General features: G+C 40.3%; 1 protein-coding gene across 8 annotated transcripts in view; it reads left to right on the forward strand.

Annotated features, from left to right (window-relative positions):
- LOC116265698 (serine/threonine-protein kinase BSK5-like) overlaps positions 1-23,477 on the forward strand; it is a 38,793-nt gene that overhangs the window by 10,570 nt on the left and 4,746 nt on the right. For all 8 annotated transcript variants that reach the window (XM_031646503.2, XM_031646502.2, XM_031646501.2 and 5 more), the window contains 5 exons: positions 50-185; positions 1,274-1,407; positions 1,504-1,609; positions 18,038-18,123; positions 20,192-20,380. In XM_031646503.2, the coding sequence (XP_031502363.1) occupies positions 50-185; positions 1,274-1,407; positions 1,504-1,609; positions 18,038-18,123; positions 20,192-20,380 (651 nt within the window). The remainder of the gene's footprint in view (positions 1-49; positions 186-1,273; positions 1,408-1,503; positions 1,610-18,037; positions 18,124-20,191; positions 20,381-23,477) is intronic.

Here is a 23,477-nt window from a genome sequence, read left to right on the forward strand (position 1 = left end):
ATGTGAAAAAGGTTATTCTTGAATTCAGCATTTTACTTCTTATATACAGGAAGAATCTAAAGCTGTTGGTCAACTTCGCAATGTTAGACTTGCAAATTTGATTGGATGCTGTTGTGAAGGTGATGAAAGATTGCTTGTTGCTGAATATATGCCCAATGATACTCTAGCAAAGCACCTTTTCCATTGTAAGTTGGATTGCTTTGAATCAGTGTGATTCTTGTTCAACAACTATTGTGTCTTCTCTCCACATAATAAAAGTGGATATATGAAGGTGAACTTAAACTGCATGACAACCAACAATTTGCACATTATGTTTTAATTTCTGACAATATTTGTTAAACTATAAATCCTTCACCAGCACGTTGAAGAGGAGTCTCTTAGGATTCCACATCCTTGTAAAATATGTTAAGATATTTAATGTCCTTGTAACATGTGAAGAGTCTATAGTTAATATCCTTGTAATATGTGAAGTCTCCTAGGATTCTATGATGTAATTAATGTCCTTGTAGCTTATGAAATCTCTTAGGATTCTACGATTGGAAACTCTTAAAATTCTGGAAATGAGATTATAAATAGAGGCCGTGCAAACCATTTTGGTTATGGCTTCTTCTCCTCATCTTCTTCTTGTTCAATCTTTTTCTCTCTATATTCCTGTGTGAATGCTGATTTCAGAACTCAGATATTGGTGCTTGAATTTCTTACAATATTGTGTGTAACTGCTGCACTAAGTAATAGAGTTGGGCCTCATTAAATGTCATTCTACTTGTGTCTTCTTATCATCAGTTTCCCTTCTGTCAAAAATTCCTGTGCATATTCCTCAGTTTCAAGACTTATCTTGGCTGTAAAAATTAGAAATTTGTAGACTTTAATTTTGAGCATTATGTTGACCTTGTAATCTACTCTGTATATTCAGATGGCCAGTTTCTCATTTTTCTCTCCTTTAGTAACTAGGTACATGCTTTGCTTGCCTGAACATAGTCATAGAACTATATCAAGGTGATTTTGGGCCCTTGATGTATATGCATTCTTGGTGTTGCTTGTTCTTTAGGGTTTCAAATGACTAAACCAGTGTAACCCTATGGTATCTTTACATATAAATATGCTAGAACCATCCATAGCAGTTTTTACTAGTCTAGGAGTTGCTTGCTTCAACTCTTATATCGTTTGCTTTAGCTTTTACAATGAGATGCTTACAGAGTGCCTTGTTTGTCTGTTGTCCTGGTGTTATCCGTATATACAAGTTTGGAGATTTTGATCAGTTGTGCAAATGCAGGGGAGACTCAACCTATGCAATGGACAATGCGTTTAAGAGTTGCACTTCATCTCGCACAAGCTTTAGAGTACTGCGGCAGTAAGGGACGGGCTCTATATCATGATCTCAATCCATATAGAGTTTTGTTTGATGAGGTGAGCATCATTGAACGGATATCTGTGATTTGACGGAATATAGTTTTTGGGTTTAATTATTGTAGGATTATCTTATTGCATGTTAGCATTTGACAGGATGGTAATTCGAGGTTATCATGCTTTGGGCTGATGAAGAATAGTAGAGATGGAAAAAGCTATAGTACTAATTTGGCCTTCACTCCTCCTGAGTATCTAAAAACAGGTATATACTTCTGTTCAAAAGATCTTTATTGTGTCACATGGACCCAATACTTATATTCCCTTGTGCACAAGTGATTCTGGAAACAAAAAAATTGTGAAGCAACACACTTGAACAGCAAAAAATTATTAGAAAACATCCTTAATTTCCTTTTAGATTTTTAAAAACAAATCTCAGTTTTTCATGATTAATCAAAAGCAGCCATAAGTTTATTTGTGTCAAATAAACTTTACTCTATAAAAAAAGAATGTGAGAAATACGTTTCATTTTACAAATACAACTAAATCTTTGTTGCATAATTTTCTAGCATTAATGAAAAATCACTAACCAATTAATAGAAATGATGGTTTGGATATAGTTAAAAACAAATTGATAATATTAATGATACTTTGCATTTGTATTCAGAAATGTCATTCTTGGGTTCTTAAGAGTGAGGTTTTTCTTGGGTCTTTTTCAACAAAGCTGTTTTCCTTGGAAAAATTGGGGGTAGAACTCAACAAATTTTTGAAAAATTTAAAAAATATAACAAATGAGAAACTAATAATAAGACATTAAAAAACTAGATAAAATGATAAATATAATGTCTTAATGATGATAAGAATGATAATAAATAATTTATTGAAGTTTAAAAGTGAATCTGTGATGTCTCTAATCTCTGAAAAAAAGAAAAATGGAAAAGGATGGGACAAAACGTGATAAATATAACTTTTTACTTTTTTTTTTTTTCAAATATATCGTGAGTTTGAATGTAGTTGAACATGAATTGATAATGTTACTTCATATGGTTAAAAAGTCTAGCTAATACAAATTAATCAACATATAATTTGTTTATACTTAGGAATTTTAGTCACTATATGTTGTTAGTTCAAGATTGTGATGACCTAGGTTCAACTGATGGGAAGTTATTTTGAATAACATTTCAAAACTTAGGTGTTTTTATAATGACTGATAAATTAGGAGAAGATTATACTTTGATTAACCTCGAAATCTGCCCTAACTCCTCTTTATATAGACTAGAGGAGAGAGAGAGAGAAGATACAAGAGAACCATCTAAAGAAAAAGTTATTTACAAAAGTACCCTCTTAAACCTAAAACTGAATATAAACACATCTTAACACTCCCCCTCAAGTTGGAGCGTATATGTCAAATAGGCTCAACTTGGAACAGCAGCTTTGGAATGGTCCCCTTGCAAGAGCCTTAGTAAAGATATCAGCCGTTTGCCCTGTAGTTGAAATGTGTGAGGTACTTACAAACCCCTTTTGAATCATGTCTCTGGTGTAGTGACAATCTACTTCAACATGCTTGGTTCTTTCATGAAAAACCGGATTATTAGCAATAAACAGTGCAGCTTTGTTATCACATAACAATTGCATAGGAAGAGGCACTTCGACAGTAAGATCCACCATCAGGGATCTAACCCACATAACTTCAGCAGTACCCTGAGCCATAGCTCTATACTCAGATTCTGCACTTGATCTGGCAACCACAGTTTGCTTCTTACTCTTCCATGTAACCAAGTTGGATCCAATAAACACACAAAATCCAGTGGTGGATTTTCTGTCTGAGGGGCATCCCGCATAGTCGGCATCAACATACACAGATATAGTGAGTGAGGTACCATTCTGAAAGAAGAGTCCCGTTCCTGGTGAATTCTTTAGATACCTAAGAATCATCATAGCAGCATCCCAATGAACTTTCTTGGGCTTATCCATAAATTGACTCACTCTGCTAACAGCATAGGCAATGTCAGGTCGAGTAACAGTGATGTATAGGAGCTTCCCAACAATCCCTCTATACTGTCTCGCATCAACATCTTCAGTATCATCATCATATAAGCGGGTATTGATATCCATAGGCGTGGATGCAGGTCGACACCCCAGCATCCCTGTCTCTTGCAAAACATCAGTAACGTATTTCCTCTGGCACATGATAAGACCCTTTCGATTTCTGGCAAACTCAATACCGAGGAAATAACGTAGTTCACCAAGGTTCTTGGTGACAAAGTGTTGTCCAAGGACATCCTTGATGTTGGAAATCCCTTGATCATCATCCCCTGTAACAATGATATCATCAACATAGACGAGAACTATCACCGTACCTGTAGAAGTCTTCTTGACAAAGAGGGAATGATCGGCCGAAGAACGTCTGAAGCCCTCATTCTCAATATTCTCTGACAATTTCTGAAACCAAGCTCGAGGACTCTGTTTCAGACCATAAATCGCCTTTCGCAATCTGCACACTTTCTGACACTCCCCCTCAGCAACAAACCCTGGTGGTTGCTGCATATACACTTCTTCATGTAAGTCACCATAGAGAAAGGCATTTTTGACATCAAGCTGTGATAGGGACCAATTCTTGCTGACAACCACAGCAAGGAGAATCCGTAAAGAAGCATGTCGTGCCACAGGAGAGAAGGTATCAGAGCAGGTTCATGCTCCTAATGAACTTGATATGCCCATTGCTCAAAGGAAAGGCAAACGCAGTTGCACTTTGCATCCTATCTCTGGTCACTTATCCATGGATAGACACTCCCCCTGTCTATCCATGTCTCTGATACCATGTCTATCCATGGATAAGTGACCAGAGATAGGATGCAAAGTGCAACTGCGTTTGCCTTTCCTTTGAACAATGGGCATATCAAGTTCATTAGGAGCATGAACCTGCTCGTGACATTCTCCTGTGTCATCATTACATAAAAAATTGTCAGCAGAGTTTGTGTCAGGAATGACCTTGGGCGTGCTAGGTGAAGGCACAGGTGCACAGTGAGCAGGCGCAACAGGTTTAGTACGACGTTGGTAGACAGCCCCAAAGCGTGAATCAACTGGTTTTGGACAACTCATGAGAGGTAGAGGAAAATGGACTTCATCATTCACTTCAGGCGCCCTTAATTGAGTTCCATTTGGGGAGAAGAAGGAGGTTGACTCAAAGAATGTAACATCAGCACTCACATAATATCGACGAGTAGAAGGATCATAACATCGATATCCCTTTTGAGTGCGGGAATAACCAACAAAGATCGTTTTGATAGCCCGAGGAGACAACTTATCTCTCCCAGGACCAAGCAACTGAACAAAGGCAACACATCCAAAAACACGAGGTGGAACAGAAAACAAGTCTCTGTCAGGAAAGAGGACAGAGATAGGAATAAGGTCTCCCAACACAGATGACGACATACGATTAATAAGATAACATGCTGTGAGAACAGCATCTCCCCAGTAGGAATGAGGAACATGGCTATGTATGATAATGGTTCTGGCAACATCAAGAATATGACGGTGTTTCCTTTCAGCAACCCCATTTTGTTGGGAGGTATAGGCACAAGAGGTTTGGTAGATGATACCCTTATCCCTGAAAAATTGTTCTAAAGAGGAAGCACAGAACTCAAGAGCATTGTCAGAGCGCACAATTTTGACACAAGTATTAAACTGAGTCAGAATTTCATTGATAAAATTTTTGATTACATGACCCACTTCAGATTTATTCTCATAAGAAAAACCCAACTAACACGACTATGGTCATCGACAGCAACAAGATAATATCGATGACCTTGAAGATCAGGTGTACGACTCGGGCCCCAAACATCAAAATGAAGTAACTCAAACACAGAATGGCTACTTCTACTGGGCCGCGAAGGAAAGGATGACCGATGGTGTTTGCCCAACTGACAAGACTCACATTGAAAAGAAGACTTAGGAGACAGCTGAGGAAGAACATGCAGCAGTTTCTGAAACGGTAGATGTCCAAAACGTAAATGCCAAGTATAAGCCTAGGATGAGGATGACCCTGAAGAGGTAGACCCAGCAAAGGGAAAGGGATGCACTAGCCTGTAAAGACCTCCCTGTTCACGGCCACTGCCAATCACCCTGCCCGTCAGTATATCCTGAAACACAAGAGAAGAGGAGTCAAATATCGCACGACAGTTTAAATATCTGGTAATCTGACTGATAGACAGTAGGCTATGTGGGAATTCTGGTGCATGAAGAACATGTTGCAACGGCAATGATGAAGTAAGTTGGACCTCTCCATGTCCAACAACTGGAGAATATTTGCCATCTGCTAGAATAACCGAGCGACCAGGTGGAGTAGGGACATAAGAAGTAAACTGGGCCTTGTCTCCACAGAGATGTGTCAATGCACCCGAGTCAATGAGCCAATCTGTAGTGTCAGTAGCAGGAGTATAGTCAGAATACATACCAGATGAAGACGCACTGGCAGCAGTAGTGATAGTAGAGGTGGTCGGATCAGGAGCTTGTTGAGTTCTATCACCAATCAAGTTTCTCAACTGAGAGATAATATCATCTGCACGTAACTCACTGGAGGAAACAGTATGCTGATTCTGAGGCTGCTCTGGAGAATTAGTAAATACAGTCTGATTTGCAACAGCTGGACGACCATGTTTCTGCCAACACTTATCCACAGTGTGACCAATGCGATGACAAAACTGACATACTGGGCGCGAAGTGGTATTGCCACGACCACGGTATCCTCGTCCTCTGGCAAAGAGGGACCCACCTCTGCCACGAGTAGCAAGCATAGCAGAAGTGGTATCAAGAACAGTCGACGCAGGGATTGGAATTCTGCTTAGCCTACTATAAGCCTCATCAATAGGAGGAATCGAGGGACTAGTGAGCATCTGATTCTTTGCTGATTCATAAACAGAGTCTAATCCAGAGAGAAATACCCCTACCATAAGCATATCTCTATATGCCTTTTGTTGTTCACACTTACATGCAGGAAAGTAGCTATTTAGTCTCTCAAACATGGACTTGAGACTAGAATAATAAGTATGAAGAGGTCGACCATCTTGTCGCATCTGATGAATATCATGATGAAGCTGCATAATTCTTGTTTCATTCCTTGCTTGTGAATAGGTGGCTGCAAGGGAATCCCACATATCCTTTGCACTTTCCTTATGCAAGACTTCATTTGCAATGTCTTGAGAAAGAGTACCAACAATCCATACCATAACCAACGAATTATCTTTAAACCAAGTAGTATATTTTCCTACCTTCTGTACGGGCTCGGGCTCCAATATGAGATGTTCCTTCTCATGAGCGATCAAGGTTCTTTTTACCTGCATGGCCCACATCTCGTAATTTCCCCCATCCATTTTGGTGATAATGCTGGAAAATGGGGAATTCTTCATCTCTCCCGACGATGCAAAGGAAGAGGTATTAGCTCCACTGCTAATTTCAGACATCTTTCAACACAAAGGAGGACACCGAGCCACGGAATAAGAAGTGCAGGCAACAAGGAATAGAATCACATATGTAAAGACAACATGCTGATCATCAAGCAATAGCAGTCAAACGCACGGAGTAATCCATAAGGCTGATCGGCTGGAAGAGGAGGTAATAACAAGCTGACAACGCTGATCAGACACAAGCCGACGAAGAAGAACAAGGAGAGATACCAGAGACGACAGCGAAGCAGCGGTGGCAGGCAGCGGCAAGCAGCGGTGGAGAGCAGCGACGGTGCAGGGCAGCAGCGAAGCAGCGGCGGTGCAGAGATGCTGCGAGAGCAGGCAGAAACGACGGGCGAAGATGGCAGCGACGGGCGGAGATGCTGCGAGACGCGAGCAGGCGGCGGCGGGCGATGCTGGTCGTGGTCAGGCGGCGACGGGCGGAGAGAGCAGCGATGCAAGCGGCGGCGATGGGCGGAGATGGACTGGCGGGCGGAAGAGCAGCGACGGTCGTGATCAGGCAGCGGCTGGCACCGCTCAATCAGCGACGACGCGCTGAGGAGGAGGCGGCTGGAGCTCTGATACCATGATAAATTAGGAGAAGATTATACTTTGATTAACCTCGAAATCTGCCCTAACTCCTCTTTATATAGACTAGAGGAGAGAGAGAGAGAAGATACAAGAGAACCATCTAAAGAAAAAGTTATTTACAAAAGTACCCTCTTAAACCTAAAACTGAATATAAACACATCTTAACAATGACAATATAGAATAATTAGGTTTTGTGAGAATCCCCGAATCTTTAATATGTTGTTGAATATTCCCAAAGAAATATGTGTTTTACCATATTTTTCTTTGCGTTTTGTATAATTAGGTGATTTTTCATTTTTTTTTTGCATTATTTTGTTTGCATATTTTTATATTTTAAATTATGATATTTTTTGACATTTTTATAACCATATTTTGTTGAATGTTTTTTTAATAAAATGAGTAGAAACCTTAAACTGTCTTAAGTTTCTCTCTCTCTCTCTCTCTTTCTCTCTCTCTCTCTCTCTCTCTCACACACACACACACACACACACACACACATATATATATATATATATATATATGTAGTTTATGGAAACATATTTGTTTCCCTCTTTCTCACTCTCTCTTCTCCTTTAAAGGGTATTTCAGACTCTTAAGAAAATGTCTTAACTTCTTTATTTGCAACTTAATCTCTACTGTTTGATACCAATGCATCAACAGCCTAGATGATTCACATCAAAGTCTGGTATGTTGGGAAAACAAGTAGCTATTACACTCTAATTAATAATGGAAAACATATGGGTGTTCAATTCTAAGCAGATAAGACCGTAGAAATTAAGTTGATAAGATGGAAGCCAAGTTGTTTTTTGAAGAGACTAAATTACCTCTCAAAGAAGGGGAGAGAGAAAAAGAGAGAAGGAAACAAATCAGTTTCTTTAAACGACAACAATTGCCTCCTTTGAAGGGTATTTTAGTCTCTTGAACAAACAACTTGGCTTCTATTTTTTTCAACTTAATCTCCATCATTTGATCGGCTTAGAATTGACGACCTAGATTATTCTCATTGAGTCTGGTATATGAGTCACCTGGTTCCCAATCAATATTGTAGAAACACAAGCACAAAGAAAGAGAATACGAGGAACACGATGTAACGTGGAAAAACCCTCAACAAGAGGAAAAAAACCACGGATGAGGAGGAGCTGGTTGCCCATTAACCGCCAGACTCTCTCTCTCTTAAGATTTCATTAACCATAAGGATTAGGGTTACAGGACTTAAGTAATGCCCAACAAGGGCTACAAGATGGATCAGGTATGGATCCGGACCCGGTCCCGAGACCCGTTTAACATACTTCAACACTCCCCTTCAAGTTGGGCATACATATCAAACATGCCCAACTTGGATACATTTCTCTCGAACGAAGTCGAAGATAGAGCTTTAGTCAGAACATCAACTGTTTGGTCTTCAGATCTCATGTAAGGAAGTACAAGTTCTTTAGCATCAATTCTCTCTCGAATGAAATGCCGGTCAATCTCAACATGCTTTGTTCGGTCATGAAGCAAATGGTTGTTAGCCAAGTTGATTGCAGACTTGTTATCGCAATACATCTTCATTGGTTCTTCAACCTTTATACCAATATCAATCAACAATACTTTTAGTCATAAAAGCTCTGAAACTCCCATAGCCATTGCTCTGTATTCTACTTCAGCACTGGAACGAGAACAAACATCTTGCCTTTTACTTCTCTACACTATGAGATTCCCTCCCAAATAAATACAATAGCCAAAGGTGGACCTCCTAGTGTCAATACAGCCTGCCCAGTCTGCATCTGAATAACCTTCAATCCCGAGAGTGTCTTGCTTGACATACAAAAGACCTTTGCCAGGATTTCTCTTCAAGTAGCACAAGATCCTGTCAACAGCCTTCAAGTGGGCATCTGTGGGAGCATGCATGAACTGACTCATCACATTCACAACAAATGTAATATCAGGTCTAGTGAGAGTAAGATAAATCAACTTCCCTACAAGACATTGATATCTTCTTTTGGCCTCTTCGCAGAGAGACTCCCCATCTCTAAGACTTAGCTTATGACCAGCATCTAGAGGAGTAGAAGCTGGTCTACACCCCAGTTTCTCGGTCTCCTTTAACAAATCTAGAGTATACTTCCGTTGATTTAGCACGAGGCTAGTCCTAGACCTAGCAATTTCAATGCCAAGGAAATATTTCAACTTACCAAGGTCCTTGAGATCAAACTCGATCGCCAACAGTTTCTTTAACTTAATTATTCCATCTTCATCATCACCTGTGACAATCATATCATCAACATATACCAACAAAATAGTAACATTTTTCTCATTTTTCTTCACAAAGAGTGTATGATCTCCATTCCCTTGATGGTATCCACATTGTCTCATGACAAGTCTAAGTCGTTCAAACCATGCTCGAGGAGATTGCTTGAGCCCATATAAAGCTTTCCTTAGCTTGCAACATTTTCCACGTTCCTCATATCCTAGAGGCATACACATATATACTTCCTCTTCAAGGTCTCCACTGAGAAAAGCGTTCTTGACATCAATTTGGTACATCTTCCACTCCTTCATCATAGCTAAGGAGATAATGACTCTGACAGTCTTCATCTTCGCAACAGGAGCAAATGTCTCAAGTAATCAATCCCATATTTCTGACTAAACCCCTTGGCTACAAGACGAGCTTTGTATCTTTCAATACTTCCATCTGGTTTGTACTTGATGGTGTAGACCCACTTAGATCCAACCAAGTGAGCCGCCTCAGGAATCTTTACAACTTCCCATGTATGTTTCTTCTCATGGCTTCCATCTCTTTTTGCATTGCTTAAGTCCACTTGGAATCACTCTGAGCCTCAACAGCATTCCTGGGAATCATAGCCAAAGAAAGAGAAGATACAAAACATTTGTAGTCTTTGCTCAGTTTAGAATATGAAACAAAGTTACCAATAGGATGTTGAGTACATGACCAGACACCCTTTCGCAGGGCGATAGGAAGCTCTTCACTTGCAGCAACAGTCTGAATCTCTTCTTCAACAGGTTACTTCTGAGCACGACTTGGGTCATCCAGGGAAGGACTAACTGGATTGGGAGTAGAATTCTCACAACCTGTCATCTCATCTGTACAGACTCTTCGCCTAGAGTAAACTTGCCCAAACAAACGATTGCATTCCTCTTCTGCCCCAGTAGAACACTCTCCATTTTTCTCTTGTTCAAGCACCTCAATAGAAGGACCAACAGATTCACGCATGTAGTCCAAAAAATCTGTAAACTGAATTTCCTGACTCGGAGAATACTCTTCCTTTGACATAGAATTCTCCCTCCGAAGAGGATTTTCACCAAAATAGGAAGCATGTTCAAGTAAAGTGACATCTTTGGTAACATAGGCAAACACAGCCAACAACTTTTTGAGTGGGAGAATAACCTAGAAATATGCCCTTAATAGACCTTGGATCAAACTTTTTAATGTGAGGACTATGATTGTGAATAAAGCAAACACAGCCAAAGACTCTTGGTGGAAGAGAGAAAGGTTCACGATTCCCCGATAACATAGAGTGAGGCGTCTGCCCATTCAACACACGACTAGGCAAACGGTTTATAAGATACGCACTGGTCAACACAGCATTCCCCCAATACCTTTTTGGAACATGACGTTGAAAAAGAAGAGCTCAAGTCATATTCAATAACTGACGATTCTTTCGTTCAGCAACTCCATTTTGAGGAGGAGTATAACTACAGGAAGTCTCATGAACAATTTCCTTTTTTCGAAAGAAGCTATCAACAGACTGACACATATACTCACGAGCATTGTCAGATCGAAAGGTCTTAACAGATGCTCCATATTGAGTTTCCACATAAGCAATGAAAGTCTCTATGGCAGTAGGAACTTCACTACTGTCTTTCAACAAGTAGACAATAGTGTTACAAGAACAATCATCTATAAAAGTGATAAAATACTGAAAACCATGATAAGAAGGAATCCCTGAAGGCCCCCACACATCAAAATGAATCATGGCAAATACCTCATTAGACCGATGGCTAGACAAAGGATATGAAGCCCTAACATGTTTGGCCAGGTGACAGACATCACAAGACACCATAGTCATATCTAACTTGGAACATAAATCAGGAAACATTTGTCTAAGAATTCCAAAAGGCAGGTGTCCAAGGCGCTTATGCCACCGTAGAAGCAATTGAAGGGACTCCTCTCTGTTCTTCGTTGCTTGACTGACTGCCGTCATGAGAGCCTGAGCAGTATGCATAGGTAAGCGATATAGCCCGTCAGAAGTCAGACCAATCCCAATCCTCTTTCCTGTCACCAAGTCTTGCATAACACAGCGATCAGCAGAAAAAATGAGTTCGCAATTCAACTCTTTCGTAATCTTGCTAACCGACAAGAGGTTCAAGGGAAGATGGGGAACATGTAGAGCATTGTGGACAAAGAACTTGTTCAAAAGTGGGAGACTCCCTTTCCCAGCCACAGAGATAGAGGAACCATCAGCAAGAGAAACACGTTCTTTTCCTGACGAAAGCTTATACCCATGAAAGACTTTAGGATCGTCGGTCATGTGGTGAGTAGCGCCACTGTCGATGATCCGCTCTCCCATAGGGGAATCCACCATCACGTCGATCGAACACCCAAATTTCTCCTGTAGTGACAAAGGGCAGCCGCGGCAATGGGGAGCACGCAACAACTGGCGTGAGCAGAGGTGCTGGAACTCTGCAGCAGATCCCGCAGGAAAACAATGATGCAGGGAGTAGCGGTAGCGCTAGACGGAAAGGCAACACCAGGAAGCAGGTCGGGCGGCGGAAGACGTTGCTGATCAGGCGGAGCAGGTCGGGCGCCGATATCGATGGCGCAAAGGACGACGACAGGGAGCAGGTCGACGGTGCGGCAGCAAGGGCGACAACACGGCAGCAAGGGCGGTGACACCGGTGGCGGAGCCGGCGGCTATGTCATCAGCGTCGTCGGACGACGCAGCAGAAAGGTAACGGCGTCGGACACGGCGGCGGCGGCGGTGACAGCGGCAGCGGCGGAAACGACGACGGTGACAGCAACGGCGGCAGGTGAAGAAAACTCCACGATCACCAAAAAAGTCCCAATCTCGTGGGCTCTGATACCATGTAGAAACACGAGCACAAAGAAAGAGAGTACGAGGAACACGATGTAACGTGGAAAAACCCTCAACAAGAGGAAAAAAACCATGGATGAGGAGGAGCTGGTTGCCCACTAGTCGCCAGACTCTCTTTCTCTCTTAAGATTTCATTAACCATAAGGATTAGGGTTACACGACTTAAGTAATGCCCAACAAGGGCTACAAGATGGATCGGGTATGGATCCGGACCCGGTCCCGAGACCCGTCTAACATACTTCAACAAATATATATATATATAATTTTACATGCACGTTATCTATTGACACACAAAAGACACACAATCCATCTTTACCTGCTGTATGCAGGCCAATGGACATGTCACACTTCCCCTATTTTTTTCACAAATCCAACAATGTGGATGGATGTGTAATGTCCAAAAATATGTTGAAAAAATTGTCATGAAAATTGAATGTGTGGATTAGATTTTTATAAGAATTTTAAGATCAACACACTTATATTACTTATCTCATAAAACAGAATCCATTCTGGACTTCCAATTTTAGTATTGTTGAAATAAGAATGTTTATGTTTCTAGGTGGTTCTTTGTAATATTAAAGAGTTATAAGATCTCTTTAATATTTTCTTTATTTTAGATTGATGTAATCTGTAAATCTTCTTTCTACCCTAATCTCTTTATAATAGAGATTAGGGTTAGTGAATTAAACGTGTTCTTTTCTTCTCAACTCTCACGTCTTCAGCCCTCTCTCTCTCTCTCCACGTTTCAAGGCTGCAACATGGTATCAGAGCGGGACGTGACTGGCGACACAACTTGAACAGCCGGCGATAGGCTGCAGACGTCCGTGAATCTGGCGACGTGACGTGAACAGCCAGCGACCCTCCTTCTCCTTCTCAGGCTATCTCTTCCACCGTCTTGTTCTCCTTCCTCTTCTTCCGTCTCTTCATTCTTCTCTTCTCATCTATTCTAGTTGACTGATTATTTCCATCAACGGAACTAGGTGGAGGAGTCTATTCACGCTAGGAAGTATGCGTTAATAGACTCCAGTCGTCTGGACTCTTATGGGTTGATGTGGTCTATGATCAAGGCAGCCAAGTGGAGGACTGCTCTTTATGATTTTTTTTGTGGCAGTTTACGTTGACTACATTTATCTGATGTCGTTATCCATGATGTGTGAAAATTAATGTGTGGTACAGCTGCGTTAGATACATAAATAGACAAGTTGTTGGTTGGTTAAGACTGGATTTGCTTGTTTCCTGCTGAGATCGTGAGGAGGAGCTGCCCTGCCCTGTTCTGAAACAGCCCGTGACAGGCGACAGTCCAACTCCTTGCCTTGACAACGAGTGGACCTTAGGGTGGGCATTTGCCCCCCATCTTTTGGGCGTCTGTAGATAATCATCCCAGCAAGCTTCAGTCCAAAATTCAGCTCGATCCGAGCTCTGGATGAATTTTGGCGGATTTTAGAAGATTCAGCCCTGTTCTGCCTTGAAGCTGCCTGCGACCAGTTTTTTTTCAGATTGCTGTTTTTTGTTGGCCGTGGGTTGCTGTCAACAGTTGGACAGCGGTTTGCTTGCTCTTGTGCATCTAACGTGGCTGTGTGGGAAGTTTGGTCTTGCTGATCAGTCTCTTTTTCAATATATATATATATATAATTTCTCTTGCCTGTGGTGGTTGATCCCTTGTGGATAGATTTGCAATGGCTGAAAATCTCAGGACTGATTTTTCTCATGAGGTTAAACGTGGAGGAAACCCATTGTCTTATGGTTCTACGATAAAGTTAGATGGATCTAACTATGAGATTTGGTCTCGTGTGTTTATGATGTCAGTGATTGGACATGAGAAGGAACATGTTATAGAAGAAAATGAGCCTGTTGAAAAAAGTGGAAAATATGCTTCATAGAAGGGACATAATAATATTGTCATGTCATGGATCATGAATAGTGTACAAATAGTATCAACTATTGCATACTATACCTCGGCCAAACAAATGTGGGATTTCTTGAAACAAACTTACTCAAATGACAAGAATGTTAGCAAGATATTGCAGGTGGAGGAGGAATTACTTAATTTGCAACAGGGTGATCAAAGTCTTGCTCAGTACTTTGCTTCCCTCAAGTCCATCTATGAACGACTTAAAGCATTACGTCCCCCATGTCCAACATGTCATAAAACTCGTGGTGAACAGTCTATGGTTGCGAAGTTTTTACAGGGTCTCTCCCCTGAATATGCTGTAGCAAATGCTCAGATGTTGATTGGAGCAGAAATCCCTGACCTAGCCGACGCCTACAACAGACTCAGTCGTCTTGCTGTGACCCTTTCTCAGCCCTCTAGTGACTTACAGGCTTCGGCCTTGGTAGCCTCAGGAGGTCGTGGACGCGGTTCATTCAGGGGGAAAGGCATTGGTCGTGGGTCAGGAGGAGGTAGGGGAAGATTTCAGTGCACCTATTGTGGTAAAATAGGACATTTAGAAGACAGATGTTGGGATAAACATGGTCGTCCTTCCGGTGCATCCCTAGGAAGAAATGTTGCATCTAAGCAGGGCAAAAATTCTTTACCATCTCCTATTGGGTCTGTTCAGGCAGCTTCATCAGTTGTAGATGAGTCTTTATCAGTGTGGATGTCACATTCTTTGAGTCTCAGCCTTATTATAGCTCCTCTTCCATCCTTCCTGAGATGCCACCATCACCAGACCCACTACCTATTCCTCCTATTCCTTTGGAGTCGTTTCCTTCTGAATCTCCTTCTACTGTAGTGTCCAAGTTTCGTGATCCTCCGCTGGTCTACACACGTCGACAGGACCCTTCTCATAATCCTTCGCCAACGGTTTCTCAGGAGGTAAGTACATCTGAAGTGCATAGCCCTAGTCATTCTGATCCCTGTCAAGACTTACCTATTGCTCTTCGCAAAGTCTGGCGACAATGTACTTTACATCCTATATCTCATTTTGTGTCTACTGATGGTGTTGGTAAAAATATGCAACAGTTCATTCAAGCTCTGGCTGCTCATACGGTTCCTACGTGTCACCAGCAGGCTTTATTAGACACCCAATTGAGACGGGCTATGCAAGATGAGATGGATGCCTTAGTGCAGAGAGACACTTGGGAACTTGTTGATCCTCCTCCTCGTTGTGATATTGTTGGCTCAAAGTGGGTATTCACAGTGAAATATAATTTTGATGGTTCTATGGAACGATACAAAGCTCGGTTGGTTGCTAAGGGCTACACGCAGACCTACGGTGTGGATTTCTTTGAGACATTCTCTCCAGTTGCTCGGTTGGGAACCATTCGTCTTATCATTTCTGTGGCTGTCCACCATGACTGGCACATGTATCAACTGGATGTCAAAAACGCCTTTTTGTACGGTGATCTCGATGAGACTGTCTATATGCAACAACCACCAGGATTTGAACGACAGGAGGAGTGTGGCAAAGTGTGCAAGCTGAAGAAAGCTATTTATGGACTCAAACAGAGTCCTCGTGCGTGGTTTCACAAGTTTTCCGAGGTAGTCTCAAAGTGTGGCTTTGTGAGATCTCCTCTTGATCATTCTTTGTTTATCAAGAAGACTTCCAGAGGTATAACCGTTCTCGTGGTTTATGTTGATGATATTATCCTAACAGGTGACTCTGATCAAGAAATTTCTGATGCAAAACTGTTTCTTCAAAAACACTTTGTGACGAAAGATCTTGGTCCACTTCGATACTTCTTGGGAATAGAAGTTGCTCGCAATAGGGAGGGTGTTGTTCTCTCTCAACGGAAGTATGTTCTTGATTTATTGCAGGACACAGGGATGCTAGGAGCTAAACCGGCTAATTTGCCTATGAATCCACGTATACACCTTCATGTTGACCAAACAGAATTAGTGGATTCTAGATCTTATAGATCCCTTATTGGAAAACTACTCTATGTTACTGTGACAAGACCAGACATTAGTTTTGCAGTGGGGAAGCTAAGTCAATTTATGGAAAACCCACGGAAAGTTCATTGGGATGCTGCTTTGATGGTGGTTAAATATCTGAAATCGTCTCCTGGCAAAGGCCTTTTGTTCACAAAAGGCAAGACTCTGGAAGTGGAAGCCTATAGTGATGTTGACTATGCTGGCTCAGTCGAGGACAAAAAATCTACCACATGATTTTGTGTATTTGTGGGAGACAACCTCATATCATGGAGAAGTAAAAAACAAGGCGTGGTGTCAAGATCTAGTGCAGAATCTGAATATAGAGCTATGGCTCAAACTGCAACAGAAATGACTTGCGTTAGATCCATGCTATCTAGCCTAAGTGTGTCGATTCAATTTCCCATGAAGATGTATTGTGACAATCGTGCATACATTGTTAATAATCCAGTTTTCCATGAGTGAACTAAACATATTGAGGTTGACTGTCATTACATTTGGGATCTCGTTCAAGAAGGAACCATTGCCACTATTCATATCCCTTCAGAAGACCAAGCTGCAGATGTCTTCACCAAAGCTCTACCTATTGGTGATTTCTCTAAATGTTGTGACAAGCTGAGCATGTTTAATATGTATGCTCCAGCTTGAGGGGGAGTGTTGAAATAAGAATGTTTATGTTTCTAGGTGGTTCTTTGTAATATTAAAAAGTTATAAGATCTCTTTAATATTTTCTTTATTTTAGATTGATGTAATCTGTAAATCTTCTTTCTACCCTAATCTCTTTATAATAGAGATTAGGGTTAGTGAATTAAACGTGTTCTTTTCTTCCCAACTCTCACGTCTTCAGCCCTCTCTCTCTCTCTCCACGTTTCAAGGCTGCAACAAGTATCTTTTTTGATTCCTCCATTATTGGGCATGCCTAACCGATCTGAGTGATTAGAACTTAAAATGACCAAACAACACGGCCAGTGGACTTCCACACACACACACACACATATGTATATATATGTGTTTGTAATTTGTATGTAGATATATGTATATATATGTATGTACGTCCCTATGTGTTTATAAATCACTAAAGATTGAAAAACTGATATGTGAAATAACTGAAAAATTGAGTATATGAAATAAAGGCAAACATGTTTAGAATGTATAAAAGTTGATATAAAATTAACTCTGTATATGAATATATTACAATGAACACCTAATTGAAAACTATGCTTAATTGTAGAAGTTTTCATTTCCTCCTCTATGTGATATGTACTTTTTGAGCCACGAATATAACCATGCAATTATGAGTTCTTTTCTTGGTTATCTTAAAAAAAGGTCGCTTTCCTATGAAATGTTCATCGTGATGTTTTTATTATGATATCAAGTATGACATTAGAAGATAATCACAAAACGGCCCTACATTTTTCGAAAAAACCTAATATGTCGACGTTTCAGATTCAGTTGTTAGTAAGAAAAATATGATGATATTTAAAATATTTTCTAAATAGTATATTCCTTGATAGTCTCCTGATATTGTTGCAATGGAATCAGTAAATCAAAACCAATGAGTCTGAGATGGTTGGCCTTTTCCTGGCAATCTGATCATGATTTTGCCTACAAGCAGTCCAGTAAATGATCTTAGACGTATTTGTTAATCCTTCTCCTTTGGCAACACAAGGTTATGATTATCTCTCTCTCTCCAGGTCGAGTGACATCAGAAAGTGTAATATATAGTTTTGGCACGCTTTTGCTTGACCTGCTCAGTGGGAAGCATATCCCTCCTAGTCATGTAAGTTTGACATTTATATTGTTCTCTGATCTCATTATTAGGGAATGAATGGAAACTTTCCTTTAGTTGGAGTTGGCTAAACTGTAAACTGTAAAGTAAATGATCTATTGGTTTATATCAGCCTTACCATTTGTTTCATTTTTTAACTTCCATTTCTGTTTCATGCTTTTTTATGACAAATATCTTTCAGTGTATGACAAAGTCAACAATTTTGCCATACATAGTGCTTTCTCATTACCTGCTTATTCTTTTTCACATTCTGTCAGTTTCTTTTGAGGTCAATAATTGTTATAAGCTAGATGGTTGGAGCTAGCTTCCAAAAAAAAGTGCATACCATTTTACCCCCGGTCTTCTCGCGTGCCTTCGCGAAAGGGCTGGCTTGTTGATATGCTTGTAGCCATAAGGCATAGATGTCAAGTTTTGTGCCTACTTGTTTGCAAAGACTGGAGAACCCCCCACTCACTCTCCAGAGCTATTTTCGGCATTCTTAAGCTTCATCTTTTGTTTGTCTGTCCAACCATTAGTATTTGAGTTGCTATTTTAGTAAATCTGCTTGAATTTGTGTTTGTGTGTCTTCAATAACTGTATGTATCTCAAGGAGCACAATCCTTTGATTATATAAAGGACCATGGTGCTTTATTGTTCGTTATAAGCCATTTTGTCTGTCAATGAAGTACGAAGAGTGAAAAGATGAGAGATAAACTTGTCAAATTCTAATTCTTTCATCTGCATGAGCAGTATTTGAGGAATGAATCTTTGAGGTTCTGCCTTCTAACTTTTCTCTTTGGATCATGGTAATCAGAAGCTTCCCCAAATTTGTCAATGAAGTACAAAGAGTGAAAACAAAAGCGATAAACTTGTCAAGTTCTCATTCTTCAATCTGCATGATGACTTCTTACATTCCGGATTAGCAGTATTTGAGGAATGAATCTTTGGGGTTCTGCCTTCCATATTTTGTGTCTGGATCATAGTAGTCAGAAGCTTCCCCAAATTACATATTGTGAATTAAAAGGAATAGTCAAGATGTACTCAAGTGGAACCATATGCATTTCTTTTGTCCTCTATACTCATTTTAACGGTTGCCTCTTGTTCATACTCTTGGGCCTCCTAATTTCTTCAAACATTCTTATTAATTTTTTTCAAGTGCTCCCACATTTTTCTTCCTCTGCTTGTTATATACCCCATTTATTACTCTAACTATCTAATATTCGTGCATTTATCATAATACCAGAAAAAGGAAAAAACTAAAAAAAAGTGAAATTTTGCGGTACATTGAAATATTGTAAAAGAAATGTATCACGATAACATTGGGGGCATTCTTTTGTATAAAACAGGTTTTCTGAATAACTTCAGAAATGTCAAGAATATTTGAAAATGTTCTGTAATCTCTTGTGGTTTGTTTTCTTGATGTATCAAAGGAGAAAAGTGAAGAAAATAAGGAAGGAAGGTCAGAAATGAACGAAGTGAGGAAGAGGAAGAGGAAGAAAGAAAAGAAAAGGAAGGAAGAAATGAGGAAGGAGAAAAGAAAGGGAAAGAAATTTGGAAAAGGAAGAAGGAAGAAAAGGAAGAAAGAATTAAAGTAAAAAAGTAGGAAAGAAAGAGGAAAGAAAGGAGGAAAGAAGGAAAAAGAAATTATTTTAAGGCTGATTTAATTTTAAAATTTTCATTTTTTTTAACCTAAGACCTTCCCTGGAGAACAACTTCTTAAAAACTTCTATGAAAAACCTTGAGAGAAATTTTGAGAATGGCATTTGTAAATATGTGATTCTTCTTTTTGTTCTTTATTATTGTACGACCGCTGAAAACTGATCCAAATGCCTGGTCTGGTGGATATCAATTAGATGTGCAGCCATTTCAGTTTGCTCCCAGAAGGCAACAAACCGGGACATTTAGGGATATATGCCCCTTAAGTTTTGTCAAAGTCTTTGATATAAGCTATTCTTGAGACGACATAGAAGGTGTTGCAACACCACCATCAGTGCTGCACCTTTTTAGTAACAAAAGTGGTTTCATTTTGTCACTTTCTAGTTATTTTTTTGGTTCTCAAACTTGTTCTGAACTTCTACAGGCCCTTGACTTGATTCGTGGCAGAAACTTCTTGATGCTGGCAGATTCTTGCTTGGAAGGTCAATTTTCTGACGATGATGGGACTGAGTTGGTGCAATTAGCTTCTCGTTGTCTTCAATATGAGCCACGTGAAAGGCCAAATGCAAAATCCTTAGCAGTTGCTTTATTGTCTCTTCAGAGAGAAACTGAGGTGATTTTCCTTTATTTAGGTGGTTCATGGCAATTTCCGTGGGTTTTAGTCTGTGTATATATTTGATTTTACATTTTTCAGGTGAGCTTATTCAAGACAAAAGCATTCATGATCTTTTAAACACATCTCTTGGTTGGTTTTTGAGAGCATGAAGCATTTGCATGCACCTATTTCACTATTTGTACTTCCTTTTTGTTGCAACTTCTGAAACTCATTAAGCTGATGGATTGGGGTTTGACTCAAGGTTCTAAAATCTGGTGATTCAAGATTTGATTCAAAATCAGTTGACTCGTCACGCTGGGTCGCATGACTTGGCTTGGTTTTGGCAACTTCATTTTTCACATAAAGTATATATGCATATGTATACTCTAGTTCTTATTATTCATTGAACTATTTTAAATTATATATAATATGGATAATAACATATATACATATGTTTAAATAAAATATAAATGTTAGCACTGTATCTAATACAAATACATTATTTTATGCACATGCATCTTTTACTTTCAGAATTTGACTGAGTACACATACACAAATGTAAGATGCTTATCTAATATAAACACTTAGAGTGTATACATAAATCACTAGGTTAAACCAGCCTGTGGCGTGGCTGACATGGCAAACTTCCATTAACTGAAATTTGGACGAATCAGCCTGGTCATCCCATGGCTCGGCCAACCCACCAATTCCTTGGTTTTCATTTTCTTGTCTAGGTTGAGAACTAAGTCACTGAATCAGACAAGTCAACTAGATTGACTTGGTTGACGTTTGAACTCTTGGGTTTGACTTCCTTATGCAGGGAATTCCTCTTAAATTCATAATATCTGTTGGGGAAAAGGGGAAGAAGGAACAACTGGCCGAGTCACACAAAAATTTTATTGAAATTATTGCAAGAAAGTCTACATGTATTTGTTCATGTCCTTGGCCTCCAATGATCCATGTTCATAGAACTTGTCCCTAGAAAGTTGAAACATTTATTTCTTTTTTGAGAGATATAACATGCACGAATAAAGAATATGATACTTTGACAATTCTAGGGGCTCCAGTGTCAACATCCAAGACTATTTGACACTAACACTCCTAATTTCCATTTTTTCAAATATTGTAAGTGAAGAAAAATATGAACATGATGCTGCGAGTTTGACAGTCTTAGGTGTTATATAACACAAAGTGTCCACTATCATATATTTCATGTTCAATGCACTTAAAGCCTATTTTCTTTGATTTTCGCAATGGGCAATGTTGAGGGTCATATGTATATGCCTTTCTGGTTTGTTGGCCGGACTCTGGTCATCTTTCACAAACGTAACTGCATTGGTATGCCTGAGCTTATCCAGAACTGTCTCAAAAAGGAAAAATCACCAGCACCGATGTGGAGAAGAGATTTGATACATTCACCAAAATCAATGGTTTTATGTCGACAACACCATAAAACACAATATATATATATTCACTGAACCATGGGTAACGTTTAGAAGACAAGGAAGGGGGAGGGGTTTCTCCCTTTCCCGCTGCTCGACGACTGCACCACCCGACGGTTTGTCGGGTGGTGGGAGGGGAAGAAACCCCTCTGTCTTTGGAAAAGGTTTCCCCCACTCATGCCGCTCGACGGTGGTGCCCAGGCCCTCTACTGCGCCACCCGACGGTCTGCGTGCATCCAGCGGCATGGGCTGATGGCCTGGGCACCGCCGTTGAGCAGAGGGGGGGGGATCCTTCCTCTTTCCCTTGTGTTGAGAGGGAGAAGATCTATCTCGTTCCGCTGCCATCAGCGGTGGCGCCCAGGCCATCAGCCAGCGCTATCCGACGGTCGGTGACCGCAGGGTGGCACCAGACGATGGCCTGAGCGCTGCTGTGGGGCAATGGAGGAGTCATCTCTATTCCTCCTCCTCCTCCATAGCACGATCACTCACCAAAAAAATTAATAAAAAAATAAAGAAGTGAAGAAAAGCACATAAAAAGAAAGAAAAGGAGATCAAATGAGGACCCTCCATCAAAAAGATGGATGGTTCTCATTTGATGTCTCCAGATGTCACTTGAACTTAGTGTTACGGTTCAGTGATTATATATATATATATATATATATATATATATATATATATATATATATATATATATATATATATATATACATACATACATGTGTATGTATGTAAGCAAGGTTTAAGAAAGCAGCAATATATTTATTGCTCATATTTAGGGCTGTACAAGAGCTGAGTCAAGCTCAAGCTGGGATCGACTCACATCTTTCTTGCTCGAGCTCGAGTTGAGCTTTACAAGGTCGACTTGGGCTGACTTAATAAGCTGTGCCCGAGTTTGAGCTAGACTCAGCAGTCTGCTGTAACATCGTTGTGCCGACCCATCACTGGGAGCCTGTGATCTTGCCACTGCTACAAAAGAAGGGAGGGTGGGGATAGATTAGTGTTTTGGGCGACTAAAAGAATCAAAAGCTAAGTTGTTAAGAAGTCCATCGATGGAACAAAGAATTATTGCGTGTTCTCTATCTCTTGCTGCTGACTTTTGATGTCTTCAAGCCCTCTGGTTTGCAAAAAATGGTGTTTGTATCTCGGGCATAAAAAGAAGACGAGAGAGAGAGAGAGAGAGAGAGAGAGAGAGAGAGAGAGAGAGAGAGAGAGAGTGCCACTGCACGTGCCTGGGTGAAGCTTGTCGGTTGCCGGACATGGCCAGGGACAGACATCCATGACCATCTGAAAAAATTCCTGAAGAAGCTTCTGCAGAGAGAAGAGGGGAAAGTCCGTGAAAAAAGTGGAAATTAACTGACGGTTGGTGCAACGTTCTGAAGATCAGCATATAATGAAATTTGAAAAATCAATTGGGTTCAAAATATTGGACAATTTGCCTTTCCCTGTATATATATATATATATATAAGCAAAAGATAGCGGTGAACACTTGCTGGTAAGTTCTTTTGTTAACTAAGCGAGAAACCATACTTGCATCAGTCATCTGTTCTTTTGAAGCTTATTAAGCGTTTCAAATTTCCTTCTTGTATTAATGTTCGCTGGGAACCAGATTAGATATGTTACCGTCGCAAGTTTTTTCTTGATAAATTTCTAGCTCGATGTTCTTTGATTTGGC

The sequence above is a fragment of the Nymphaea colorata genome, chromosome 12 (genome assembly GCF_008831285.2).
Source record: "Nymphaea colorata isolate Beijing-Zhang1983 chromosome 12, ASM883128v2, whole genome shotgun sequence".
Taxonomy (NCBI): domain Eukaryota; kingdom Viridiplantae; phylum Streptophyta; class Magnoliopsida; order Nymphaeales; family Nymphaeaceae; genus Nymphaea; species Nymphaea colorata.